The sequence below is a fragment of the Neurospora tetrasperma genome (assembly GCF_000213175.1).
Source record: "Neurospora tetrasperma FGSC 2508 unplaced genomic scaffold NEUTE1scaffold_3, whole genome shotgun sequence".
Lineage (NCBI taxonomy): Eukaryota > Fungi > Ascomycota > Sordariomycetes > Sordariales > Sordariaceae > Neurospora > Neurospora tetrasperma.
This window is the reverse complement of record NW_009799101.1, coordinates 3,475,824-3,503,476: the sequence shown is the minus strand read 5'-3', so window position 1 is coordinate 3,503,476 and position 27,653 is coordinate 3,475,824. Positions and strand designations below refer to the sequence as shown.

Here is a 27,653-nt window from a genome sequence, read left to right as displayed (position 1 = left end):
TCACGGCCAATGAACGCAGCCCTTGGGCGTTTACAAGAGAGCCGGGTTCCGAAGCTAGAACGCCGGTACGGCTTGGCCCGCTTGACCTACCACTTAGCTTCAACGGTCAAAGCCGATGACATCGGTCAGGAGGACCTGAACTCGTATCGCGCTTCGCTTGGAGTATACGGAGTTGACTGAAGGCTGCAGAGGCTCGCTACGAGCTACTCGAAGACGTCGAGATTGGAGATGACGGATGTCGGCCGTCGGCGGGCGGCTACTTGTATATATTAACGGCATCTCTCCAAGTTATAACGGCTTCCTTTTGCTCCTCACTCGCAATATCATCACAACTGCTACTTGCCTCTTAATACATCCAATCTTAATCATCTCAACTACCCACATTCGCTATCAACGCACCCTCACAACAACCACCCACCCAACCATTACCATGCAGTTCACCACCCTTGCCCTCAGCGCCCTCTCGGCCGCCACCGGCGTCTTCGGCGCCCCCACCTCCCAGGAGGCCGGCACCACCAGCCCGGACCAGGTCATCTTTGGCGTCATGTCGATCCGGTCCGCCAGCCCCGTGCACCTGACCGCCTGGGGCGCCGAGCACAAGGGCATCTTCACCAACCTGTCCAACCAGGACGCCGATTGCTACAACAGCCCGGCCCAGAACAGCGCCACCTTTGTGCTCAACAAGGCCGACGGCACGCTGTCCCTCTACACGGAGGGCAAGCCGTGGCAGCAGCTCTTCGTCGACCGCTCCGGCATGGGCCAGGGCATGATGCAGTACACGACGGGCGCCGAGCCGGCCCCGCGCAACGCCGAGCGCGGCGGCTGGGCCATCGACGAGGCCTCGCAGCACCTCACCTTCGCCGGCAGCGACGCCTTCCTCGCCTGCCCCAGCGGCGCCGACTCCTCGTACCGCATCCTGCCCTACGTCGGCATCGAGAACCCGGCCGGCTACACCGACTGCCTCAGCATCGCCGCCCGCGTCGTCGTTGCCGAGAACCCCGTCAAGTGCCTGTACTCGCAGAACTAGACGCGGACGCCTCCAGACGACAGGCCACCTACGACTACGACATGCTATAATGGGAGAGTGGGATTAGCGCAATTATGATTGTAACGAGGCGACTTGGCCTTGGATATATAGGGTAGAGACTAGTATTTTTACCCACAAATAGATGGACAATGGCAATCCAAACAAATCTCTAGACTTGTAATTCTCCTTGTGTCTGTCGTCCATCTTCATCCCGTTTCGCGTGTTGCTGTTACCCCGAGGCGTCACCCCCTTTCTCACTTCAAGGCCGTAACGTCAGCGACCAACTAATGAGCTTTTGTTAGTGTTAAGGGAGTGCCATTTTTAAATCATCACCCACCAGCCAGAATAAAAACCAACCCACATGGGGAGGAAGGGGGTAAAAAAGAAGAAGGTGGAGCGAGCTCATTATCCTGGAACCCAGATATCCTCAGGGTACGCGAGATCGAAGCACCTATTTGGCATATCACTGATAGATAGACATGTCAGCCGGACACTGCACCTTCACACGCTTTCCCTCTCCCTCGCCCGTAGTCTAAGCTCAAGACACACAGAGTTATCAGGTCATGTCTGGCACAGGAGGTCTAGTTATTTGAACTTCGACAATACTCGTTATTATTCAGCTTTTTCAAGACATAGTAATACCTGTTTATGTGCCCAACTTGGCTCACGCTTCCCTTCGCTTTGCTCTTCACTTTTGTACGCATAGTTTTAGCTCTTCGTTTCCACCCGGGCACACTGAGGGTTCAACATACGGATGCTAAGCCCAACCTAACAACTGGTTTTTTTTCTTTGACTTTTTAGTAATGCATGGTCGACATTTCTCCTCTTCCTGATATTCGCGCTGCAATACCGTACTCTACAACGGACTGGCAGACGCCTTACCCGTCGTTTTATTTCCCATCCAAGCAAAAGCAGATGCACTACCAAGAGGATTTGTGGCCGATCTGGGAGCCGTCGGTGTCTTAAGTCCATCCTGATGCATGGGACTGCTCACCGTGGTTGCCAGTGACGAAGACCTTTGCTCTCTAGTCTCAATGCCCTTGCCACCTTCCAAGTTTCCAAGGTTGGAAGCGCTAGCACTGGTGCTCAGACTGCGTTTGGAGGGACCCCAGCTGCCTACCGTAGGGCTGCTAGTGTTGCTCTGACTGTCTTCCGCCACAGCAGCGCTAGCTGTTGAGCCCTTGGTCCGTCGCAGATCAGTTCCGTTAGACCGCGGAATGGAGGGAGATTCGAACGCACCCGTCGACCGGGTAGTTGACGGTGAGTTTGGACCGGCAGTGCTGTTGCTGCTAATGGAAGATATCTTTGTCGGCCGTAAGATCTTCATACTGCGACCTCTTGCAGCTGGCTGGTAGCCGCTCAGCGGGGTGCTTTCCTTATCGGCAAGACTGGCAGCCGTTTGTCGCCACGGAGTCCTGATGGCCGCGCTAGGTTCCCGGCGAGCGGTGTCGGTCGTTGAAGTAGGCGTAAAATTTTCTTTGGCAGCGTCTCTGGAGACGTCTTCAAGGACTACAGAATCGGCTGGAGCGGATGGTGGCCGCTGCTGCTGTTGCTCCTGTTGAGGTTGCTCCTTATCATACCCTCCACTCGCTTCATTTGAAGCCGTGCTGGTTGCCTCAGTGGTCGTCTTCACTGGTTGACTTGGCGACCTCACAGGCGACGGCAGTGCTCCCTCCGAGACAACATCTCCATTCTGCTTGGGGACCGGTTCTTCGTTGCTTTTGGCCGACGGTTTTGCGGCTCTGTCTCCAGCAACGAACTCGGGCGCGGCAGCGTTCAGCTTGGGCTTATTCCCAGGGGCCATATTCGTGACTGCAAGATTCTTGAACACTGCATCGTCCTCAGGTCGAACAAAGGGTACAGAAAGCTTGTCCCTGTCGGTACCATACAATGTCATTGAGTTTTGAGAAAGCAGAAGGTCTGCACTATGCAACCTCAACGTGTGGTTACCGATAAAGACGCGGATGCTCTTCCTGGTTTCAGGACTTTCTGGTTGATCCATGCCTGTCACTTCAAAGGAACACGTGATGCTGGGCGGTAGTGGGTGAACCGGGCTGACAGACCTAGAGTTGGATTGAATGACTCTAGCTTCGGTAAGGAAAACCGGAAGATCGATCCTGTAAATGCCGTCCATTCCTCTTTGCATTTGGTTGGTTAGGTTCAGGTCTTTAACCACACTATAGTCCACTGTTGACTTTTGTGAACCAGTACAGACGACGGCATAGAGCAACCTTTTGTTCGTGATGTTATCAGTCAAGCAACAGCGGATGATGGACGGAGCTGCACCCAGATAAAAGAAGCCTGGGGGAGGTTCCGGGACATCAAGGGGAGAGTCGTCCTCCACCCCACCAATCGAGAAGTTGGTATCAAGACCGAGACTGCTAGCTCGGCCAGAGGCGGTTGAATGCACTGAATGAACAGAATGGCCGGCAGAGCTATGCCTCCCATCAGACTTGTGAGACGAAGAGCGCTCAGTCATCGGATGGCCTCCCATGCCACTTCCAGGGCGCGTTAAGCCATATTCGGTCGAGTGACGGGTGCCATGATGGCCACCCCATCCGTGCAGAGCGCTTTCATCGAACCGCACACTATTCGCCCTCGATGCTACCCCTCGTCGTATAGGCTCGTCTTCAGGCTCAAGCTGCAGTCTACCAAGCAAGTTTTGGCCCTGCTCGTCAAGATCGTCAAATAGATCGTTGGCTGGCAAGTGAACTGGCCCTGAAGTGTTGTTAGTGAAGCCCTGATTGACAAAAGGACTATCGTGAGCTGCGAAAATCTGACCATGCTGAGGGGTTGTCGTCCCGAGCATACTTGGGAACGGCGAACTCCAGACAGACTTCAAGGCGGCATCGTCGGCCTGGCGTTTTTCCAACAATCGTAACCGCTCTGAGTGCTGATGCTGGATGGAATGAAGGCGCTTCAAGTCCATCTGGACATCGTATAGTTCTTCGCGGGTGACGATGAAGCGCGGATCCATACCCAGATGGCGAGGACGGAGGAGTGATGGCAAATTGTGGACGTTGGATATATGTGCCCAGTGTAGCTGGCGGAGTGGAGGGATCGGAAGATACTATTAGGATGAACCAAGGAATGGACGGGTTGCGACTCCTATGTTGACTACGGCCTTGTAAGCGTATCTACTGGTGTATGACTGTGCCTGTCGCAAGCTGGAGGCCGTCTTGATATGACCTCGACCCTGTCTGCAATTCAGATATCGAGGTCCACCCTCCCCCTCATCGCCCGCAAAGGACCACCGCGGTCTTGTGCAATGGTTCCCACACACCTGAGTGTATCCTTCGCTAGACACTACCAACGTAAGTCTTTTTGCTTGTACAGTTTGGGTGGCGTTGGAGACACTGAGCTGATAGCGGAAGCGTGAGGGGTTCGGGTTGAGACTGTTGTCGGATTGTGGCTGCTGGTCGCCAAGGCGAGTTGAGAGACGTATAAGGCGTTCAACAGGGACCAGCACCACAAACGAGCGCGACAGGAGGAATTGTCAGGGGGGTGCCAAAGAGTAAGGTTTGCAGAGAGGCCAGGAAGAAGATACGTCGAGGGGTAATGGGTTGGCGCGGGAGCAGCGAGCGAATTCGAGATTTGAGAGTATTCTCGATCCACCACGGACAAGCTGGGTATGGCCGCAGGTGGAGCTTGGGCGTGAATGTCGTTCGGCCTATTTCACCCAAGAGAATGGCGGGGGGCCGGTCTTTGCACAAAGCTTCGATGGCGTCTATGAATAAACGTCAAGTGCACGTCTGGCGGGAGCGGTGATCGGGGGTCGACGGGAAGGACGGGACGCGGTGGTCAGTATGTAGAGGGATGAGGCCGGCGTTGTTGACCTGACGTCTTTGTGGATGGCGGAACCGAAGGATGTTGCCCGAGTCTAGCGCTCTACCGGATTGCAGAACAAGAGCCTGAAGACGCGAGTGCGTGCTAGAGAAAGGAACCTGTTTCGAGGCCGTTGACGGTGTGGTACGTCTGACTCGGAAGATACAAAGAGAAACTGAAGTCAAGGTCTGAATTGACTCGACGTTCTGTGTGCGGAGCGTGCTTTGGTGCGTGTGTTCCTTTCAGTTGAGAAGTGTTGAGGTGGTGCGTGCGAGCAGAAGATGGAGAAGCAGCAGACAAGGTGCAAATTGATGGAAAAAGAGGAACTGTGAAGACGCCGTTGCGCTGGGCGAGGCAAGGCTCCCGTCGTTCATGGACGGTTTCGGTGGAGTTCTCTCGGGTCTCCAGCCTGCGGGACGGCTCAGAACGGGACTGAGGTGTGCTTGCTGCTTGCTGTCAAGCCGTACTGGGAAGAAATGCGCCATTCTCAAAGGACATGTCCGCGGCAAGGGCGATTGATAGGCTGCTCCTACCCCATGATGCTTATCAACCAAGCTGCAGTGATCCATTGCCCGCTCCCTGAGGATTGGCAGGCGCAACCACACTCCCACTCCCGTCCAGGTCCCATGCCCGGATGGGCGACGGCATCCCATGGAAGCCGGCAAGCCATGCACCCAAGGCAGGGGGATTCGGCCTTGTTAGTAATGCAGTGAAACACTCAAACCAACAGCAGCCCTTTTGCTGGCCGGGTGGCTAGAGGTAGGTAATGAAACTCAGGTCGCTGGACCTAAATCCGGTCGGTGCATTGGAGGCCGGGAGAGCACGGTCGGCGGGCAGTCTCACATGTCGACGGCGGGGGCTGGCACATTGGTGCCGGATGGACCACTTACACACGCCGCGCCGCCAACCTCCCCCTTAATCGCACTTTGTCCATTCATCCCCTCCCGTTTGAAATCGCGAAGAGCAACGCCATCGTCCTGCCCCGATGTCAAATACCAACTCGAATTTGCCCTCACTTTTTCATTTTGGAAGTGAACAATTCACATTATACACCGTTCAAGCTCAAAAGAGCATCGAAATGAGCCGACGTCAGATGACATAAGTGCCCCCGCCGCGACAGCTACCCTAGCTCCCCCCACACCACCATTAGTCTCAACTATTATCACACCCCCACAATGATTGACACGATTCTTTAAAGGATATCAACTTGCAATCTGGAATGGGAACGGACTGCTCTGAACTTTGACCCGCAGAATCTAGTAGCATCATTTCTTCGCCAACGACCACATATTTCGCTAGTACAAGTTCAAGGCTTCAACACATCCTCCTCCAACCAAGGCGCCACCTTCCAGTCCGGCAACACATAGCCAACCCTCTCCGCAGCGTTCGTCCCCTCCCACTCCTTACCCAGATGCGGCTTCACGGCTTCGTACAACAACTTGTATGCTTCTGAGCTCAAATGCAACCCATCCGGCAGCAAGTTCTTCAGATAGCCCCTTTCTCCCGTCTCGGGATCACCCAGATTACCCTTGGACCTGTCAAACCCGGGCGTCTTGGAGATGGCGTAGTCCATGACAGCCTTATAGAGATCGATCAAGCCGACCGAGTGCTCAGCGGCCACTTGGCGGACGGCCTCGGAGTAAGAGGCGCTGACGCGGTGTTTGCGGACGCCGGGTTCGACCTCGGATGCCTTCAGCTCGTCCAGGGGTGGTGGTGTGATAAGAAAGATCTTGGGGTTGTGGGCGGTGATGTTGGAGTGGGTGATGATAGAGACGAGGTTCTGCTTGTACTTGTCTAGAGGGACGTGCTGGTTGTTGACAGGCTGGGGAAGGGCAGCGTCGTTTGCACCCAAAAGGACGAACTTGTGCCCTTGGTTAGACAAAGCTGGGTTTCTGTAAAACGAAAGAGTTTAAACTTACAAGGTAGGCAAGCTTGGGCACGCCTGGACCCGGCGGAGAGAAGATCTGGGGCAAGAGCTTCAGGGCATTGGAGGTGTTGTAACCGGAGAGACCACGGTTAACAATGTCAAATCGGCGAAGAACCTCTGGAGGTGAGTCAGTAAGCTCACTATACGAGACTTGTGAGCAGCTGACAGAACACGTACGCTGTTGAACGGCAGCTTGGAAACAGAAACCATCCTCAAGACTTGCGGCACCCTGGAACAGGGAATCGCCAAAGAGCACGATTTGGGGGTATGAGACCTTTTATATCATCTGTTAAAATCGTAATGACTCAATCTCTTTCTCGGTTTATACACGGGCAATCTCACCGCCATGATATACGAAGTTGACTTGTAGATATTTTGAGAGTGGTGTGCAAAAGTCAATAATGCGAAGGACCGCGGTATTCAAACGGAGTGACCAAGCTTCAGCGGACTTTGACAAAAACTCGAGACGAGTGCTCTTAACATAAGTATCTATCCAGACCCCAAACTCCGCCCGTTACATAACCGGGAACACGGCCCTGGGCCGGGTTCTTACAATCATCAGCCAGGGGAGCAAGTGGAATTGAGACCCATCTATCCCGTAGACTCGGAACCCAACCCCACTTCTACCGCGGCGTCTTCTAGGTACGCAGTACACATGTCTTCATGCTGCATCCCATCGACTCTATACCCATGTATGTACGGTCGCGTGCCATACCTTGCTTGCTACCCCACAACGAGTCACAGTAACTTCCAGGATCTGGAGAACTTTTGCTCCAAGTGAACGACTGATCAGGCGTGGAGAATGGGCCCAGCCTTGATACTTGGTTCAGCTCTTATTTTCTCTTTGCTCCTCTTTGCTGCCTCCTCTCCCAGTCTCCTTAGGGTAACATGAAAAGCAAGGGCAATGGGCGAACCAGGCACTCCTTTGGAATCAACAGCGGTCTCGCCAATGCTACTTCGCTTTGTTATCCTCTAAACCTACTTAGTATAGGGCTCGACACATTATGTACATTAGCTTACCGCCCGTCCGGTCCTGTTTCCTCTCGGTATCGTTGAAGAGTTGTTCTTTTCGTGGCCCTAGAAGCGACGCTAAATTGGAATCACCCCACGGTCATGGCCCTTCTGGAACCGAAGGGCTTACATCCCGTCATATAGTTCAGAGTGCGGTTCATGGGGCTTTGTTATTAGCTTGACGTCTCTGCTGCGCAAAGGTCAGTCATATCGGTCGCATTGGCGACGTGTTGTTCCAGCTGTATCACGCCATAGAGTCTCCATTCGGGGCGCAGAAGCGAAAACAATGTTGATGGTGATCCGGGCTAGTTGTGCTGTGCCGTCTGGCTGGTTAGAAGACAGGTCATGATTGACATTGCGTCAGAGAAGAAAATGGAAAACTGAGGGTAGTTCATGACAGCTAAGGCAAAGCTGCCCTTCAGGAGAACAAACGACATCTGCATCCTCCAAAGATGGCAGGATCTGGCAGGTGGTTGATTGAGAGCTTTGGTCAACCAAGATTCGTCAGCATCGAAATCCGTGGCTTAATAGATTTTGCCTCAGACCGGGCGCTTGATGTCCAAGAAGTCGGCCAGTTTTGCGCAATTACTCCTGTTTTCTGCTCATTCAAGAGGTGATGATGCTCGGAAGCGGGGAATGTTGCACGATGCCCCTCAAGAACAACTCGGAAGTGAAAATGGCCGGCTTGTCCATGACAAAATAAATGAGGCCTTTGGCCATAGCCTGGTTGGGTAAGAATAAACCGAACAGAGACGGTCCGATACCGCTCATCGTGGTTAGAGGTAGGAAAGGCCGTTACAAATCTCTATTGAATGGGGATTATGATATACGAAAATACAATAGCTCGAGTTCTGTTCCAGGAAGTGACTCAAACTCAGGTTCAAAGGTATACCAAGAGGTAGTAAAGATGCTTAGATGTATACCTAACTGGTATACCTGGCTGTGACGTATTTCGGCTTATTCTTACCATTCCATTAGGTTTGGCAAGTCAACTGGGTTCCCTCAACAATTTCCTTTGTCAAAAACGAGACCATGTCCCTGACAGCGCTGTGGAGAGCCGCTGACAGCTCCTCCGTCGGGTCTGCCCCCACGAACACTTGCGGGGCTGCGGGGTTACCCTCCGGCTACCTATCGATAAGTCACTTTGCCCCCACATTACCGACGTCAATCATCTCTGTTCCCGTGTTGAAGATTTGTCAACCCTTCAAGTCGAACATGACCAGATCTTCGAATCTGGAAATTCTCATTTTCTAGTTTCTCACCTTGCCCAAAAAAAAAAAGACAAGATAGATGTTCGATCCGCAGACAACTGACTTTCAACCATGGCCTGCTGTACCTGCGCAAAGCTTTTACACTTGGTGCCCCGCTTCGTCCATGAGACCGAGAAGCCTCTCCCGGACGATCGCCGATTGAGCTGTTGCGGCCGAGTAATTTGCGGTAACTGTATATATGTAAGTATCACCAAGCCGTCAGTCAGGCTGAATTTTGACCGCTACATCACGCCGCCATACTCTGCGAAGCGGCGCAAAAAAAAAGGCACCTTGATGACCAACCTTTCATTTCTATGTTTTGTTCATAGGCACGATAGACAGTCTACTAACACTAAAACAGAACAACCCCCGTTTCAGCAGTTACTGTCCTTACTGCCAAACCCCATCATCATCATCATCTTCCTCTTCATACCTTACTCCCATAAACCCCCGCGGTCCCAAATATCGCCCTCCTTCTCACCATTACCGAGCTGAAAATACACAAGCCGCCCATGACGACAACGATACACCACCACCATACCCCGGGCCCATCTCCTTTAAAAATCATCTTCCTCCCCCATCCTCTTCACCGCCCCCTTATTCTTCAACCATCTCTCTCACAGCCAAAACATCAACCCAACAAGAGCCCAAATCTCCACAAGACAACCCAAACACCACCATCCCAGACACAATTCACCACCTCACACCCCACGACACCCTCCCCTCCCTCTCCCTCCGCTACTCGATCCCCCTTCCCGTCCTCCTCGCGCATAACCGTCTCCCGCTATTCTCTCTCTCCACCTCTTCCTCCCCTTTCCACTCCAGTTCTTCCGCACTTCTATTCGCCCGCGGTAGACGCACCATCCTCATCCCGGGAGAATACAACCCATCCGGCGTATCGCTTTCTCCTTACCCTGTAGAAAGCGACGAGGAGGTTGAACGGAAGAAGAAGATAAGGAAGTGGATGATGAAAACCAAAGTGGCGGACTATGATGTGGCGGTTTTGTATATGGAGGGAAATGATTGGAATGTGGAAAGCGCAGTAAAGGCGTTGGAGGACGATGAGATGTGGGAGGCCCTAAACCAACCGCCTACGAAGGGGAAAGGGAGGGTTATGGGAAGGACGTGGATTAGTGGGGTGAAGAGGTTGGTTCCCACTGCTTCTAGTACTGCGTCGAAGTTTGGCAAATAGGTAGTCAAGCTGGGGATCGGGACTTGAAAGCCAGGAGAACTGGATCGTAAGCAGTTTATGATGTCATGCTTTGTGTACCCAAAATTTTGTATATTGCCAAGCAATTTGGCTCTTCTTTTCTTTTTGTTTAGCCACGTACCATTCTGTCTCTTCTTTCCATCGTTTGATCTAAGCACAACGGCGTACATACAATTGACGCCTAAACCACTTACCACCACCGGAGCGCCTAGCTGAATCAACAGCAGTAATCCAAGTTAACATTACAACAAGGCTTTGATCCATCCCAGGTTTCTGTGAAAACGACGCGCTTCTTTGCAAGGAGTTTCATATACATTAAACCATAAGCTCGCAGCCATTACTTCTCACCCAGAAACGATGTGATCATGTTTAGAAGGCAGACCGGGTGCGAATATCCTAAACAAAGTAAGCAGATTAGTAAGTGAATTGCTTCTCGAAATTCAGGGGGGTTTTAGGGAACACGTACCGAGATCTTGCGCTCGATTTCCCTCACCGAGCGATCAAGTTCTCCCGCAATCATCTGCTTCTTATCATTCGGCAGCAAGCTAAACCTCTCGCACAAGTCACCATCGATCACACCCTTGACGGGGGTATAGTAACCCCTGTAGATCAAATGATCACGGCCGGCAAGCGGCGGGTCTTCAGCGCGCATATGGTTCTCCAGATTCTGGAAGAAGTCGACATCCTCGCGGCTGACAAAGGGAATGAAGACACCGACAGTGCCCTGCAAGCCGCTCCAGAGCAGCACGTCTTGACCACCGACAACTAGGCTGGTCTTGCATATGCTGGTCGGCAAGTCCTGAGTGTAGAAGTGGACCTGGAGGCTCAAGCGGTTGGGTGTGCCATGAAGGTAGTTGCGGGCGTGCATCAGGTGGATCTCTGATCCAGGCTCGTCAGTTTCCTGGCTGACGCGCTCTGGGCAACGGACGATGTATATGTTGCCGAACTTGTCGCCGCCGGCAACGGATTCGTAGTCGACCATGGTGGTGCAGGTTGTCCAGCGGTTCAAGGTGTCGTCAGCAAAGGGAATGAGTCTATTGCCCTCGGCCTTGTAGACAACGTACGTGATGCCTTGCTGGAGATCGCCGACAATGATGCGGTTACCCTGGCTTTGTAGGGAGACGATGAGAGTGGGCGTCACATCTGCTTGAGCTTTTCGGAGCAGTTGCTTCAAACCGAGGTCGTAGATACGGAGTGTCTTGCCGACGCCAGCAAGCAGACGACCCTGGAACGGAATGAGTGCCAAAGGGGGCTCTTCTACTCGGGTCTTATGAATGAACTCCAGGTCCCGGCCGTCTTCATGGAATCTGTAAACATGGATGTAGCCCTCGGTAAATTGACGTGGGTCGAGGACCATATCTTTGCCCGTGCCGACAACCAGGAAACTTTCACCCTCTTGACTGGCAAAAGGTACAATGGCCGCGCTGACTGCCGCCTCATTATTGTCAAGATCAATCCTTTGGAGGACTCTCGGTTCCTCGCTGATAGGATCGATAATGCTGATGCACGATGCCCATCTGCCTTTGGCTCTGGGATATCCAAAGTCCTCTGGCGGCAGTACCGTTGCGTCGCCATTGCTTTGTTGCTCCAGAAGCTTTGCCCGCAGCTCCGGGGGGAGGGTGTTATTGTCGGATTCGATAGTGTAAAAGTATGGCTGTTCGGGATGCTTGACCAAGTGCTTAGGTGTGTAAGTCAAAGGAATGGATTTCTGAATCATGTTGTCGCCCAGTTTTTCGATTGAAAAGATTCTGCACTCAATGTCAGTGTCTGTGAAGATAAGGATGTACAAAATGGATGGGTGTATCGGGTTGTATTGGAAAGAAACAATTGGTACAATCACATATGATTGCTTCAATCACCTCATTACCCGAGGGCATAGAGTTCACTTTTCTCATCATATAACTGGACGCCAAACAATTTGGAACAAACTGACCTTAGGTAGTTGGCATGAATTCCAACCATGCCTTCCAAGCACTGTTCGCTACTGAAGTTCCAACCATACTCAAGCTCGGTGTAACTTAGGGGCGTCATCATGAAGCCCTTAGTAAGTGGGTCGGTGTAGCCTAACCATGGCCTCGAGCTCAGCGCAAGAACACATGGCTGATCCTGAACTGATACTTGGAAAAGTTTGGTAGGCTTGGGACCCAAGAATTTTTGACGAGTGTCTGTCAGTTCGCCCGTCACTTCATCCAGCACAGTCCGAAGGTAAACGCCCGAATGCAATCCAATGTGCAGATAGAGCGTGGATCCACCGAACGAGTCCTCCATCGACATGATTGATAAAGCCGAGGGTGCGGCTGTCAAAGCTTGGATGGACTTCATCTCGAGTGTTGAATCAGGGTCCAAGCTAAGAATGCGAACTGTGCAATCATCGCATCCTACAGCCAGGAAAGAGCTTCGCTTCAGGCCCTCCGGTACTTGACCGACGCTCAGCGATGTGACGGTACCCGACATCTCCTTCTTTTCGTCATACTCGGCGAGCGAACCATCCGAGTCCATTTCGAAGTAGACGATTTCGCCAGAGCTCAAGGCGATGACAACCTGATTCTCATTTGCCGTGGCAGCAACAATCGAGCGATGCTGAGGTGCAGGCCATTCATTGACACGACCTTGGACGATGTGGCGAATGCCCTTGGGGTGAACTTGTATCAAGCCATCCTCACCCATTTGCTGCACAGCTAGGGTGGGCGCCGTAGTCAAGAAACCACTATCGCTGACCTCTTCTACCGTCTCGCCAATGCTGAGCACCAATGTTCCGTTTGTGAATGACAGCACAATATAAGCATCGTACTGGTCGTACTTGGTCAACTTAGTCGTCCATACAGCAGAAGGTGTACCCGGAAGCTCTGAAGCGACAATTTCAGACACTTCGAGTCCGTGCTTCAACATGCGGAAAGTACTCCGCGCCCCATTTCCACAGACAGAGTAGATCTGGGGCGCGTCCTCTCCCGTCAGATTCGCAACCTTGCAATCGACCTGAGGGTTCATCGAATCAATGCTCTCAACCAGGACCAGATTTTCAAGTGGCCTGGGGTGGAAGTACACCGGGTTATATGAGGCGGTAGGGTCTGTCGGGAAGTCGTCGCTGCTGAACTCGAGTTCCTCGTCATCGTCCCCGAGCTTTTCAAATTGGTAAAAGTGATGGTTTCCAAACTCGCTAGCGGCAAACAGGAAGCCGCTCTTCAGGATGCAAAGACTGGTGGCTACTGGTATCGTGTCGAAGTACTTGATCTTGAGGCGCTTGACCTCTCCGGTGGGGTTGCCGTCACTATCTTCGATCATGTCAATGGTGACTTTGAAAAGATCTCCATCGTCCGTCTGAAGAAGGAAGAAAAAGGCGCCCGCGCTTCCCTTGAGCTTGTGCATAACGCCAGCGACGATAACCCGCTTCCTCTGAGGATCTTCGGTGGCACCGCTGCGTCTGGGGATGGGGACGCGGAAAGCCTCTTGATTCGAGTGCCGATAGGTGACATTTTCCTCGCCGCACACCAAGACACCGCTAGGACCGTCATTGCCGCCGGGTACTTGGAAGAGAAGTGAAGAAGTGCGATCGACAGTATCTGACCACTTGCGTACGACGTGGTTCAGGCCCAAATCGAGCTCGTAATATACCAGCTGTGTCTCGACTTCTTCTCGTGCTTGGCCCGTAGGATCTTGGTCCGCGTCCGTGTAGTCCAGTTCCAACGCAGCGAAAACGGGGTTTGCGTAACCAACGTCAAGGGCAACAAGAGATAGCACCAACACGCCTGGCTTGTGGGCTTCCAGTGGTGACGAGATTGTAAGCTCGGCCTGTGAGTTTCGGTTGAGAACATAGACCAGCTTGTTCTTTTCGAGTGCCGAAATGAGGCATGCTCTTCCCTTTGGATCTGCGGCTAAGTACTGGCCGGGGATGACTCGGCGGACGCCCGATTTGCCGAAAGTCTCGAGGTGGATGCGCTGAAACTTGTTCGTCTTGGGGAGATACTCGATAATGGTAATACGGCCCGAATCAGTGGCGAGGATAATGTAGTCTGGGTGGCACAAAGTTTTAGCACAATCCCGCTACCGATTTGAATGAGTCTCAAGTCCCCAGAAGACTCGTAGGCCTGGGTGCATGGTGCGTGACCATACGTGTGGCCCCTCTACCCAGAAGCACCTGGGGAACGGATCCAGAATCACTATATTGCCCAACACAGGAGGTGGCGGGGAGGTTACTCACCCTTGTGGCTGCCGGCCAGACGGAACGACGCGATGGCGCGTACGATGCCGAAGATGTCATGAGACAACAGGGTGTTGACCTTGCCCTGACGGGGATCAGGCTGAAGGAGGGTTAGACGCGATCCAGACGCCGTAAGAATCTGCTGTTCCTTGGTTCCCGAGAACTGACCAAGCAGAGCCTGCGTGACAGCGGTGGGTGGCTGGATGGTCAAGGAATACAGGAACATGTTCGACGTAGTCGCCATGGCTGCAACTGGGCGCAGATAGCCGGCGCGGCTCTGCTTTCTCGAGGTTGTTTTTGCAAGTGGGTAGGACTCGGTTGTGCTCTGTCAATGCTGCCGTCGTTATGCTGAGAAGACCAATGCGCGAAAGTCAGCTAGATTGTCAAAAATCTAGAGTTGGATATCGAGTAGATGATTGTAACACGGCAAAAAAAATGAAACACGGTCCAGTGTTCTGGGACTCTGGCGAGGTAGATGGAGTCGGTTGCCGTCGATGGTATTTCTGGCCAATTGGTGCAGTCCAGTCACTCAGGTTGCAGCGGTACGTCGGTCCACGGTAGGTCGTAGACGCCGCCCCCCGCGACTGTGGCTCGCTCGTAGCTAGGTAGGTCTCTGACCCGCATAACGTCAGAGCTTACCTAGGCACAATTGTGGCTGGTGAAGCAAGCACAAGGAAGTGGGTCATTCGATGGACGAGACCCGCCTAGGCACTTGGGTAGGTAGCGAGTCGGGTCGGTGGGAGAGGACCCCGGATTGCTGGGAGCTGCTGCCAAAAAGTCAATTGGAAAGTCGCATCGAGTCCCGGCGATCCAGATTCCCGATCGAACATCATCCGACCTCTTGAACTCCCAATGGCCCTCCCAGCAGACCGCGCCGTGCGTCCGGCCTTGTCCAAGCTTTGCTCGCAATGCTCGACTTTCACAGCTAGACAGAGCAGGCAAAGTGCTGCTTTTTTGCAGTCAGCCCAGCAACGCTCCGTCAGTTCCATCCGCGGGGCACAGAGCTCTTCCTCGTCTTCGACGCAAGTCGGCGGCATCACCAGAACCATCTCGCGTCCGACCCAGGCTTCGATCACAAGCAAGCTTCCTTCCGTTGCTGCCCAGTCCAGACCCAAGGCCAGCAGCTCGACATCGTTTGCCACCAACGAGGATCTGGCCGGTAGTGGTATCCCCTCGAAGCCGATTCTCGAGCAGGACAACCTCTTCCACTCCTTCACCAACTCGCCCATCCCCAAGATCCGCCAGCGCGCGGCCTTCATAAGACAGCACGCCAGCTGCCCCCACCATAGTCACCGCCCAGGGCAGTTCTCCGAGACCAACCGCCAAGTCGATACCGAGTCTGGCTCCCAGCCGCCGAAGCACGTCGATTTCGAGTGTCCTGACTGTGGCATCCCGGTATATTGCAGCGAGCAGCATTGGATGGACGACTATGAGAAACATCTCGAGATATGTGACACTCTGCGACAGATCAATGAAGATGACCATGACCTCCATTCAGGCCGCCACTTCTACGAGTTCAACTACGCCGGTCCGCAAATGGATGATGCCATGGTCAACATGACCAACTGGGACACGTTCATGTATACCCGTCAGTTCGAAGCTGTCAACGATGACCGGTGCATGAGACAGGCGACTAGGTTGTTGACCTATCCTCTCACGATCGGCAGCGTTCTTCATGAGTTGAGCCCGTACCACATCCGGAATCGCCTCACCGTCGAGGGCTTGAAGAGTTTGACGGCACTTCGCTATACCCTGCATCCTCCCAAGACTGGAGGCAACGAGTCTATCAAGGGTCTCCGGCCTGAGGCGCCCCCCGTGCGTGTCTTTATTCTTGGTGCTCGCGCTGAGTCGTCGCTGCCTAGAGATGCCTGGGTGCAGTTGGCCCATCTCTTCCCCCTGTCGAGACTCCATCTGATTTTCATCGGACCCGAGAGCATGATGAACCGCGATGACGAATTTCCCCTCCCGCCTCGTACTCCCGAGAACCCTTACGGTGCGGTGGTGGAGGACCGCGTATGGCCTACCATGAAGATCAGCACCATTGTGGATTATTACCATACTATCCACAAGACGGGTTATTTCGCTCCTCACGACCCTTACTTCGACTGCTTCGTCCTCTTCCACCCTGGTTTGGGCCACCCGGCAAGCTCCCACGAATGGGAGGAAACGCTGCCTATGCTTCTCGAGACCAAAGCTCCTATCATTGCTACGGGCTACACGCAGGCTGACATGGAGCGTGATGTCGAGTGGGTCAACAAGAAGGCCAAGGGTGAATTCGACATTCTCATGGAGCCTGGCGAGAACATCTTCCGCAGTCTCCGGTGGGATCTGAATGATCTTGACCCTCAGGACGTCAGTGCCGGTAACTGGGGTGTGTGGGCCTTCCGCGGAAAGAGGTTGGTGCTCTCTTGATTTTTTTTTTCCCCCGCACAACTAGATATGGTTTGAGTGCTAACAGAGTTTTTAAGGTACGAGGCTACCGTCAAAGACAACGTCATTGCTGTATAGATGAGCCATGCGTATGCTGGTCGTTGCATCCTGTAAGATGTAGTAGGTGTTGGCAACCGGACTGTTAGGAGCCCAGACTGTATAATAGGAATATCGAACAAACGCATTGTCACGACCATATCGGCTGTTTACGCTTCAAGACTTTATGGTATCATTTCCGTTTCTAACGGCACGGGCTGGATGTTACGGATGTCGGATCCAAGGTGTGTGTTCAAAATCTTGTGGACTGCACAGTCTGATAGTCTCATAGTTGTGGGCCTAGGGAGGCACTGATCTGCAACGGTCAGGCTCGGGCCGCATGCAGCAAGTGCCTTGTGTCACGGCAGTCTGCTGTGGCAAGGGTGATGACAGCTTGAGCCTCATCGACGACAGACGGTTTTTTTTCAAGAACTTTTTGTCCGTCTCACGCAGCACCTTGCACCGCGCAGTAAATTTCGGTCAACGTTTGTCAAGCGAAGTGCAACGATAACAAACTTCAGGTGTGGAGATTCCTAATCTGCCAGCAGTATGTATCCTTGGTAAGAAACGAAAACTGCCCATATGCTGGAAGATAACTCGCACCGACCTGACTAGAGTTAGAGGAATTTGAAAGCGGTCGAGGACGTGGTGCCGCCTTAGCTGCGTAAGTCAAAGGTGTGTGCTTTGTTGACATTCATTCAGGGGAAGCTCGACGACTTCAAGGGGTGATCGGTTTCCATGCTACGGGCAACGACCATGCTTGGTCTTGGCTAACCTCACCGCCTACCCGTTTCGGACAGGTAGTGGCTGATAAGCGGCAAGGTGCTTCCTTATCACCTGGGCTACTGCCGCTGCTGGCTGGAGTCGCCATCCACCACAGGTGCGGGACAGGCGTGGACCAACACAAGACCGGACCACTCGCTACCTATCAACATGCACCCAGCACCACCTGTTCACCAACCACTGCACCGCGCAACATTGCAATCACACTTTGCCGATTTTCTCTTGTCTTCCGCCTCTCGCGCTTCAAAGAGCTGCCAGGCTCTGAATTGTCATAAAGAGTGGACGGCGCTATGATATGAACGGGTGCGCGCGGGGCACAATGTTTGGACACCGCTAGTTGGCCCGTCATGACAACTGCCTCGACTGCCTCGACTGCTGCTGCTGCTGCTGCTGCTCCCACTTTCTCTGCGCCCTCTGCGCCCTCTGCGTCCCCTGCGGTCCCTGTCACTGCACAGAGTCAGGGCCCCGCTCCCACTCGTCTCTCAACCCCACGACCAAAGTCGCCCAGGACGAGCTCAGAACCATCGTCGTCGACAAACAACCTGAAGGCCGGCACCAGGTCACGGACCAAACGGGGATCGCCGTCGCCCCAGTCCAACGCGCAGCGGACAGACCCCCTTTCTGACAAGGCCACCGTTTATCTGATCAGGCGCATCTTGTGTCCTCAACACCAGGACAAGGGCAAGACCCCGCCGGTATCGATTGAGGATGTGCTGCCGCCTCTGACCAGTCGGAACGATGTCGACCTGCAGCTGTACGCACTAATCGCCATCATCCTCCGGGAATATGTCCAGAACTGGTACAACAAGATCACCCCCGACGACTCGTTTGTCGCCGAGATCGTCCAGCTTATTGCCCATGTCACTAGAGCGCTTGAGCAGCGCCTTCGCAATGTCGACCTCGAGAGCTTGCTCCTAGACGAGCTGCCCGATCTTCTCGACAGGCATGTCACTGGTCTGTTGTAGCTCCACCAATGAATTTCGGGTTCGCTGCTAACTTGTTCCGTCCGATCAGCCTATCGAGCAGCTCACAATCCCATCACGCAGTCTCCCCTTCAGACAAATGCGCGCGAGATCTATCACGCTCTGTGCCCCCTGCCCGCTCTGTCTCCCGTCCCGTGCTCAGGAAGCCCGGAGAGCGTAGCTGAGCAAGCCGAAAATGAGGCGGCCTATCGTCAGCTGCTGGTTCATGCTGTTCTTGCCGTACTCTTGCCCACTGAGGATCTCCAGAACGACTGTCTTGTGGCCCTGGTTGGCCAGATATTATCAGAGCTGATAATCGGGAATATTCTGGCCAACAAGCTGTCAGAGCCTTGGTTCATCTGGGAATGTTTCTCGATAGCGTCCAGCGTTATCACACGGCGCAGATCTGCCGAGCATGAGCCTCTGCCCCGAAGGAAGAGCAAAGTACCGCTACAGGCCCGCACTTCGTCGTCGGTCCAATCGATTCAGGCACTGTTCTGGACCATCGTTCATTGGATCCTTCTCACGATATCGTTTGTGAGGGTGGCTATCACTATCTTGATCACCTCCCACTCCCTACCACCTCGTTCATCGCGCAGCACGACCGCATACGAGAAAGTGGCGGCTCACCATACGACTCGAATGGACCTCGAAAAGCATGCCGGTTCGTCCGATGTTGAGTTGGAACGCTTCAGGACACCCGTTTTGGCATTCAGATGCTGGTCAGCAATATCCAACTTGATCGAGATGGACGGCCGGATGCCGTGGCTCAGCGGCACAGTGGTCATGTTGCAGTGGATCATGATGAGAAGCCCTGGAAGGCTGGGTGGTGTTGATGGGAGCATTGACAGGTAGGTCAGCCTCTTCTTTCCTTGTCCTTTTCCCTCTCTTTCCTACTCCCTTCTGCACATTCGACTGTTGCACCGCATGATTGTCAAGTCACTGGATCTGGACGCGTACCCACCCATATCGAAACTGGTGCAAGTGCACGCAAGAGACTGGCAACCATCCCAAGAATTGCAAGGAGCGGCCAACCAAGGCATATTGATTGAGTGCCGGAGCTTGGGCCACAGAGACGAGGTCAGCGGGCGCGATGCATCTACCAAGGCCAAGCTGCTACAAGGCATTTGGGTAAAGGCGGGTGTTGTGGAACACACCCCTAAAACACCCTGCGGCCGAATCGGCGACCACCGGACCCCAAGTGTTCCAATCCCACGATACATGCATTCGGAACGTCCAACTGCAGCCAGCCAATCATGGTGGGATGTGGCCTTGGCCATGTCCCATTGCACCATGGGCTTCGTGGGGCTTACTAGACGGACCATCGACGAGCCTTGTTTACGCGCCGGATGGGATTATTGACAAGGATCCGACACCCCTCCTCGACCCATTCTCATCATCCAGGTTCAGGAGACAGACTACCAGAAGCATCCGGCATCGAGATCACTTTCCGCCAGAATTCCGCTTCATACCACACCCCACCGTTGGCCGTGTCCGTCGCCAGGCGCAATCATACAGCGACATTCTGCCATACGCTGCGATATTCATATGGAACTTGCCCTTTTCTGGATGGACTTGTCTTTGTCCCCGGCCTTGAAGTCTTGGATATCTCGGTAATTCGAACAAAACAGCCGTCCCCATGACCGGTCATCTCGTCTCGGTATCTCACTGCCAATCCATCCTTCTTCTGGACTGCTCGATTGGCGCGCAATCTGCGACTCAGAATCCACGATGGAGGATCTGCTGATCAGATATCTGCGCTATTCCGCAAGGTGTATCGCGCCTGAGCGCTTTTTACGGCACGCTAGGCACCACGATGCTTTGGCACAGAGAGCTTGCTTTTCGACCACCCCTCCTCGTGCTCGCAAGCCTACCGTTCACCCCAAACTGGGGCCGTCACTGTCTCTTGCACTGTGCGGCGGTCCAGTTCCCATGGATCTCGGGGAAGGAACGAAATTGGTGAACAGCAGGGTTCTTGCCCAAGTGCCCTCTTCACGACCCATGGCCGATGGACCTTGTCACCAATGTCAGCATCTCCCCATCGAGCCTTGGTCTTCCTGTTCCCCGCAGTCACAATGGAAGTGAGGAGCTCGTCCTCGCGCTTCCATCTGTGGCTAGGACTAGCGGATCATGTTATTACCAGGGGTTGAGCTCACGAACATGGTGTTACGATCGTTTCCCAGCTCGGGCCTTCACGGCGGTGTCATGGTGGTTTGTTGATACGAGCTGCCCTGGTTCGTCAGCATCTACGGCCTTCGACTCGTTCCCCCCCCCCCCCCCCAATACCATGAGATACACGGTCCATAATATGATGTGAGACATTATTCTCGACAGCGGGAATTCTGTTCATGGAATACTGGCAGTTACTCTCACTCTTAGACATGCCCGAGCCCGTTATCCTTCAATCAAACGCTGCACGCGCATGGATACACTCAAAAGGGACACAAACACTGGTTTGCGCGCACCATACACACCGCCGTACTCCTCCCACTCAGTTCCCGTTCTCGAGTGTTCTGTTCCCCCCACTTAATGAAACACCATACCTCCATTACACACCCCTTTCCCCCTTCAAAGTCCCCCAGAGCATAGAAGCGAGATATCTTCCGAGTATTACACACACAATGTGCACCAGAAAGAAGCAAAGAATCGCAAAAAATGCACATGTCCCGTTCAGGCAAAGAATACCGGACCGGCCAATAACTAGCAGACAAGCCGTTTTACTTACCATAACGATTCAATCATAGGCTTCTATCTTACGCAGTCCACAAGTACATCCTTGACCCATCAGGTCTACCCCCACTTCTCCGCAGTGTGCGAGGCGCACTCTTCCCCAACAACCTGCCAGGGATCTCGAGTCTGACGGCACCCTCGTCTGAAGACGAGCTGCTTGCGCTAAGGCGCAGGTGTGCTAAGGATCTTTGGGCGCTAATTTCGCCTGGATTTATGGCAAAGCTCCTTGGGTCCGTTTATTTCAGTGGCCGTTGCGGATTTGGCGGCAATTCTAGTCTCAAAGCCACGGCCGCGTGCCCAAAGGCCAGGCCAACTGCTACTGTTAACACTGGTAGTACTAGCGCGCCCATGGTGGTAAGTGAAGAGGATGCCGAAAAGGGAGGCGCACTAGCCGGTGCTTCTCGTTCTACGACCAGTCGGGGAGCAAGCAATGTCGGTTCTGCCACTGTCCAGCCTGCTGCTCCTCAAAACTCATCACAGACGCCGAAGCAGGATCAGACACAAATGGAACAGATGCGGAGCGGGAGCGGACCGAAGAAAGGCGGCCTAGATCAGGGCCAGCAGGCGGTGGTTCCTGGTTATGCTAGCACTACTGGCGGCCCAGTCCCAACTCATCAACAGGGGTCAGGGTCGTCTGGATCGCTCTCCTCGTTATCGTCTGTTGCCCCTGCCCCTGGATTTAGAGCTGGGCCTGGGTCTGGCCTTGGCCTTGGGTTTGGCCGTAGAGGGCCAGCATCTTCGGCAACAGCAGCAACCATTACTACCAGTTCCGATCCCCGGTCAGGTAGCAACAGCAGCAGCTCTAGTACGGGTAATAGTCGGAGCAGTAGCAAGCTGTCTCTTACTGGAGGTGGTAGCACTAACGATGCCGCCATCCGCGCAGCAGCCTCAGCGACCAAGACCAAACTAGCCAAGAGGGTGGAGGACCAACACGCTCATGTTGTTGAAGTCCATTTTCAGCAAGAGCTTGACGCGAATGCAGATGCAGAGGCAGGTGATATACACGCCGCTTCTGCATTCGCTGCCACCGGCGGTCAAGCTCACGTTGATGATGCTGACGATGATGTTGACGATGGAAACCCAAATGAAGAGACGATTTTGACAGAAATCGAACAAGGAATTCTAGATGTGTTTAGCGATGCCTATCTAAACAAGCATCTGATTTACTCCATACTGGAGTTGATCCTGGTGCGGTTGATGCCCGAATTGGCGGAGAAGAGGGTTAGCGAGCTTTGGGAAGAGAGGCTTGCTTGAAATGGGGATCGAATAAGAGTACCGAATAGGGTTTGGTCGTTGTTCTCGCGAGACTTGTGTCTGTCAATGTTTTTGGTTTGTGTGTTCGTAACAACAAGCAGTCTAGTTTTTGGGGAGAAAAGAAGGGGGGGGGGGTGCGAGTTCATGGGTGCTCACAATGTCAACAGCAAGAAAATACGCTAAGAGAAGGAGCGATGCACGGGCAATTTAGATGTGGGAGTGTTACGCATCACCCCTGGAGAGTTCGTTAGCGTGGTACTTGCAGAGGGCTATTTTGCCACTTTTAGGCTAGTTAGGTAACATTCCTGACCTGCACAGCACCCGCCTGGTTCGTTGTTGGCCGCCGTGAATGGAGTCAAGTTTTGGTGCATGTGTGTGGGACACTCGGTGGGACACGATCAATCGTTGTTCTGACCCTGGTTGTAGCGAGGTTTGGGCTAATATGATGGTTCAAGGTCCCTGTTCTCTCCCTTGTTCGAAGACGCTGTGAGTCTCACTAACAAACCTCGAAGGGTTGATCTATATACCAACATGCCCTGATATGCTAACATATACTAACGGTGGCTATCGATGGTTCTTCATCGGAAAAGCCCTCATTTAGCCGTTGTTTCGTTCCATTCCTGCGTCCAGATTCCCGTCCGTTCCCCCATCTGCCTGACCCCTTCGCTCCGACGTTTGGGTTGTCCTTCACGGAACAACTATGCTAGTTCGGGTAAGCATAAGTAGGGGAAATATGAGAGAAGTCCTTGAAAGAAACAAAGAGTGGAATGTGGAAAAAAATGCACATCAACCAAGTAACTGAAGTTCTTCCCACTCAACAGAGCCATAGAGATCCGAAAAATATTCGCACACGACCCGGGACTTAAAGCTTCCCGAATTTCCTCAATTTTTGAAGCAAAGGGTAGGTGTGAAACAAATAGCGAAGAAGTACAGATGACACGCCCTATACCACACTGTACACATCCTGAAAAGGCTTGCCAAAAGCAGTGCCTTCATTTTTCTTTCTTTTCGCGTCTGTCCAGTTTCACTGCGTCCATACTGAATCGATACCGTTGTTAGTCGCCAAAGTCGTACTTTTTTCCCCTCCGCCCCAAGGTCCTCACAATCATCCTTATTACCAGGACAGCTGAAGAGGGCTATGTTCTGGTTCCTCCCAGACGACGAGTTTTTCACACTCGAAGGAGGGAAGTGGGTGGGCAAAAAAGATACATGTGACGGATTTGTGACAGGTCGGTAAAGGGGTCAGCTAAGGCGATCAAACATGAAATATGGAATGGTGATACCCAAAACAAGAGACCCGTCAAATATACATAGAGAAGTTGCGGACAAAGATTGATATAGTGAACATGATGAAACATGGTTAAGCCAGGATAAGCATGGGAAAGGTTGCAGGCGACGGCGTGGTTTCTCTGGATGATGCTTCGAAACAGAGAGACCCGCGGTCAAACGAGACAAGACAGACCAAACAGAGCCAAGGATGAAACTGGAGGCTAGATCTTCAAAGGCGAGCAAGATGGGACGATAACATAAAGAACAAAAAAAAAAAAAAAAAAAAAAAAAAAAGAAAAAGGCCGAGTGAAATCACAGCCGAATAGCTGGGAAGAGGATCTTTGACTCCTTATTCGCGTGAGCGTTGGTTCTTATCGCAGCGTGCGAGGTATATTGGCAACTCCGTCAATCAAAATGATAGCAGCAAAAAAAAGGGGGGTATAAGAAGATGTTTCTAGAAGAAGAGAGGCAGGGAATGTGCAGGTGAATATAGAAAGACCAATTTTGAACCGGTCGTCTCCTTGAAGAAAACAGAAGCCGAGCCAGACAGACTTCTTAGTTTCCGGGTATTCCTTGCGATTCATGCCGCGGTGATGGATGGCATCGAAAGCGATCTGTCTGTAGCTCGTTCAGCAATCCTGATGGGGATACAGAGTTTTGAGGTCCGGGCGGTTTTGAGACGGCAATATGGAATCTCTGAACGTCCAATCCAACTTTACGTCCCCATGGCCTGTTCCACTTTGGGTATCGAAGCTGCTTCGGCGTTCTGCATCTCACTATCGCCCTCTGGTATCCGAGAAAGCCCACCCATTCCCACTGCTGTGTTCTTGGCAAGTTGTGCCTGGTGAAGCCGCAGTTTCTCGGTGAGTTTAACAACAGTCATGTATTCATCGTGGTCCACAAATCCACCTGAATGCTGCATGAATGAAAGCAGGGTGTCTGCAGCCCTTCTTGCGTCCTCCTGAGTAGGAGAAATCGGAGACGTAGGGTTTGCGCTAAGCGGTGTAGCGATCGACCGTCCAGCGAGACTTCCACTGCTGCTACTGTGACGGAGTCGTGGTGAGGTGATTATGTGATCCATGCCAAAGTGCGAGGCGCCTACTTCATTGGCAGGCGACTCAAGGGCCGAAGAAGGTCCCGTGGGCGACACATGATACTTTGGCGTCAACGAGTCCCCTGATTCTTGTTGATTTAGGTATTCGAGGTCCAAGGTTGGGAATGTCTGGCTTCTTGGTCTTTGGAAGTTGGACCCGACACCGCTTCCCGGCGGGAGCTGCCTGGCTTGATCTGCTGTAATAAATGCTCCGGCATTAGGATCAGGCGAAAAACTGAACGATGCTGTTGGGCTAAGGGTGCTCCCAGAGAACGTTGAAGTTCCCGCGTCAGTAAATGCGCTATGTAACGAGGTTGTGCTGTGTGAGCCCGAGTGCTTGTAGCTGCTTTCAGTTGGATAGTCCATGTAGGTCGCCATGTTATCCTTCTCCCCTTCGCTTCTATTCGCCGATAGTGTAGATGGAGACGTGTGTCCCGAAGGGGAGAGGGGGGAAATGGCACTTGACGGTTGTGATGTGCTCAAGGAGGGCGATCCTCGCATGCTGCTACTGATGTTGGCTTCGGAGGCACGACGAAGTAGCCTATTCGGCCCAATGTTGTGTTTAAGCATGAACTTGTCCAGCCATGCTGTGCTTCCGGACTTGAGAAAATCATCTTCCGTGACACCCATGGTACTTGCAAACAAGTGCGCCTTCTCTTTGATCAGTTCGGCAGTTACTGGAACGCCTTTGCCCTGAGACTTTCGGAAAAAGTTGGTCAGAGCCTTTTCGACATCCGCGCCCTTGACTTTGTTACGCTTAATCGGAGAACTGCTGCGGTCCTCGAGATTCAGATACTTATCCCTGTGGCGCAGTACCTTGGACACGGTGCTAATAAAAGGTTGTCAGCTTAACTAGGTTCCGCAACCGACACGAACTACTACAGATCATGACCTACCTTCTCTCAACACCGAACTGAGCTCCGATATCCGTTTGCTTGGCCGTCGGATGATCCATAGCATACTGACACATACGCCGACGGTCCTCGTCGGTGAGTGTTTTCCTGGGCTGTGATGTTGTCTGGATAGCTGGCAGTTTGGAGTTCTTGAGCGGTGTTGTTACCGGGGGGATGGCGACGGGCGGGACAGGGTGTGAACCGTATGTTGGATTCGTCAACATGCTCGGCCAAGTCGTCGTCGTTTGGGGCATCATCAACATTGGAAGAGGAGGGTGAGAATGTTGATGAGGTTGAGGTACATGATGCTGAGGAGGCGGGGGAGGAGGCATCCTGCCTAGTGACTCGGAGGGCAGCCCATGAGAGATCGGTGGCATATAACCACCGTAGCTGCCGCCGTAGTCCGGCATGGTGGTCTGGTGGTGGAATGGGTTCATATCCACCCAATTGTTGTTTCCATATGTGTTGTTGTCATGAGCGATGTGACTGCCTTGGTCCATGCCTATCGTGCCAATGATTTGATCGTGCATGCTGGCGACAGATGTGATGAGCTGAAGCAATATCGTTGGTGGTTGTTGAGATCAGTTTTTCAAGACGAGCCGCTCGGTTGAAGGGACCGAGTATACTCTCTTTCTAGCAGGAGTAGAAAGTGGTCCGTCAATATGGGGGAGCTGGTCGGGATGTCTAGGAGTCGCGGTGCATAATATGACGAGCCAATGGTTTCCAGAACGGGATCGGTAATGGGCTGGCTGGAGAGGGGTCGCAAGCCCCAAGAACGCCTGAGCGGTGCTATTGTGCCGGGGCTGCAGAAGCGTTTGGGGGTAGGATAGCCGGGTATGGGACCGTCGAGGTGGCCGTTGAGTAGATCAACTGCACCAGACAGGTCTTGGAGTGGGCTGGCTGGACGAAAAAGGCGGCGGGCAGCAAGCAGTGCCTCTTGTCAGGTTAATGAATGAGCGTAGCGTAGTCGGCAGAGTCGGCTGGATGGCCCCCAACCTGATAGTGTCTGGTCTGGTATCCAAAAGAGAGCTGGAGGCTAGGAGAAGCAGTCGAGGTATGTACTGTGTAAGCCCTGTCCAGATTCCTGCCGCGAGATGGTGCTGCAGCGGGCAAAGCAGCGTGACCGTCCGGTAGCCGATGAGACAAAGGGCGGATCAGTTGCTTCTTTGGGCGGCGTAAACTGCCCTATGTGTGGAGGTAGGTCGAGTGCTAATGACGCCCGGTGCTTGCTTTAGCTAGAGGACTGGGTGACTGGGATGGATGGGCGGGTGGATGAATGGGAATCGAGGTCCAAGTTCAGGTCGGCAGAAGGGCTCTCTCTATGGAGGAATCCGTGGTATCCAGAGCGGGCAACAGCAGCAGCAGTTGCATCGACAGCAGCCGTGGGCAGCAAACAAGGGGAGCCGTGCCAGTAGGGAGAGAGGTCGGCTGCAAGACAGACGCCGCTACGTCCGCCTAAGCAATCGGGACTCTGGAAGAGGACTGGGCTGGGTTGAGATAGGGTAAGTCGGAGAGACCAGACGCACATGAGACAGGCATGTGGGTGGTGGAGGGCAACCTGGGGCTACATCTACTAGTTATGTAGGCGAAGAAGGATGTTTGTGTATACTCGAGCAGGGGTGCAGATGAGTGGATGGGGACCTACCACTCTACCAGGCAGCCAGAAAAGAAGCTAAGAAAAATTCGCCCCGAGGGGGGGGGGGGGGGGGGTTTTTTTTCCCCCGGGGACCCCCCAAAAACAAGGGGGGGGGGGGG

The 27,653-nt window shown here is 53.2% G+C and overlaps 8 protein-coding genes across 8 annotated transcripts; 4 read left to right on the top strand and 4 right to left on the bottom strand.

The window, feature by feature from the left end:
* Positions 1–313: 313 nt before the first annotated feature.
* Positions 314–1,225, top strand: NEUTE1DRAFT_117057 (uncharacterized protein; the record flags this gene model as incomplete). The annotated part of the gene is made up of 1 exon (XM_009852867.1): positions 314–1,225. The coding sequence occupies one exon, from the start codon at positions 431–433 to the stop codon at positions 1,025–1,027; it is 597 nt and encodes a 198-aa protein (XP_009851169.1).
* A 419-nt stretch (positions 1,226–1,644) lies between these two features.
* Positions 1,645–4,004, bottom strand: NEUTE1DRAFT_122399 (uncharacterized protein; the record flags this gene model as incomplete). The annotated part of the gene is made up of 2 exons (XM_009852866.1): positions 1,645–3,745; positions 3,839–4,004. The coding sequence occupies 2 exons, from the start codon at positions 4,002–4,004 to the stop codon at positions 1,884–1,886; spliced, it is 2,028 nt and encodes a 675-aa protein (XP_009851168.1).
* Positions 4,005–6,158: 2,154 nt separating this feature from the next.
* NEUTE1DRAFT_146552 (uncharacterized protein) lies at positions 6,159–7,127 on the bottom strand (the record flags this gene model as incomplete). Its single annotated transcript, XM_009852865.1, has 4 exons — positions 6,159–6,713; positions 6,772–6,896; positions 6,957–7,053; positions 7,122–7,127. The coding sequence occupies 4 exons, from the start codon at positions 7,125–7,127 to the stop codon at positions 6,159–6,161; spliced, it is 783 nt and encodes a 260-aa protein (XP_009851167.1).
* Positions 7,128–9,937: 2,810 nt separating this feature from the next.
* On the bottom strand, positions 9,938–14,692 carry NEUTE1DRAFT_82300 (pre-mRNA splicing factor RSE1; the record flags this gene model as incomplete). Its single annotated transcript, XM_009852864.1, has 5 exons — positions 9,938–10,646; positions 10,717–11,998; positions 12,184–12,990; positions 13,042–14,260; positions 14,449–14,692. The coding sequence occupies 5 exons, from the start codon at positions 14,690–14,692 to the stop codon at positions 10,620–10,622; spliced, it is 3,579 nt and encodes a 1,192-aa protein (XP_009851166.1).
* Positions 14,693–15,300: 608 nt separating this feature from the next.
* Positions 15,301–17,407, top strand: NEUTE1DRAFT_82299 (uncharacterized protein; the record flags this gene model as incomplete). The annotated part of the gene is made up of 2 exons (XM_009852863.1): positions 15,301–16,844; positions 16,917–17,407. 2 exons carry the CDS (start codon positions 15,301–15,303, stop codon positions 16,954–16,956), a joined length of 1,584 nt encoding a protein of 527 aa, XP_009851165.1.
* Positions 17,408–18,044: 637 nt separating this feature from the next.
* NEUTE1DRAFT_42059 (uncharacterized protein) lies at positions 18,045–19,514 on the top strand (the record flags this gene model as incomplete). Its single annotated transcript, XM_009851982.1, has 2 exons — positions 18,045–18,651; positions 18,712–19,514. The coding sequence occupies 2 exons, from the start codon at positions 18,045–18,047 to the stop codon at positions 19,512–19,514; spliced, it is 1,410 nt and encodes a 469-aa protein (XP_009850284.1).
* A 1,800-nt stretch (positions 19,515–21,314) lies between these two features.
* NEUTE1DRAFT_122394 (uncharacterized protein) lies at positions 21,315–22,643 on the top strand (the record flags this gene model as incomplete). The annotated part of the gene is made up of 2 exons (XM_009852862.1): positions 21,315–21,327; positions 21,421–22,643. The coding sequence occupies 2 exons, from the start codon at positions 21,315–21,317 to the stop codon at positions 22,641–22,643; spliced, it is 1,236 nt and encodes a 411-aa protein (XP_009851164.1).
* Positions 22,644–24,627: 1,984 nt separating this feature from the next.
* NEUTE1DRAFT_137852 (uncharacterized protein) lies at positions 24,628–26,428 on the bottom strand (the record flags this gene model as incomplete). Its single annotated transcript, XM_009852861.1, has 2 exons — positions 24,628–25,834; positions 25,902–26,428. 2 exons carry the CDS (start codon positions 26,426–26,428, stop codon positions 24,628–24,630), a joined length of 1,734 nt encoding a protein of 577 aa, XP_009851163.1.
* Between the last annotated feature and the right edge of the window lie 1,225 nt (positions 26,429–27,653).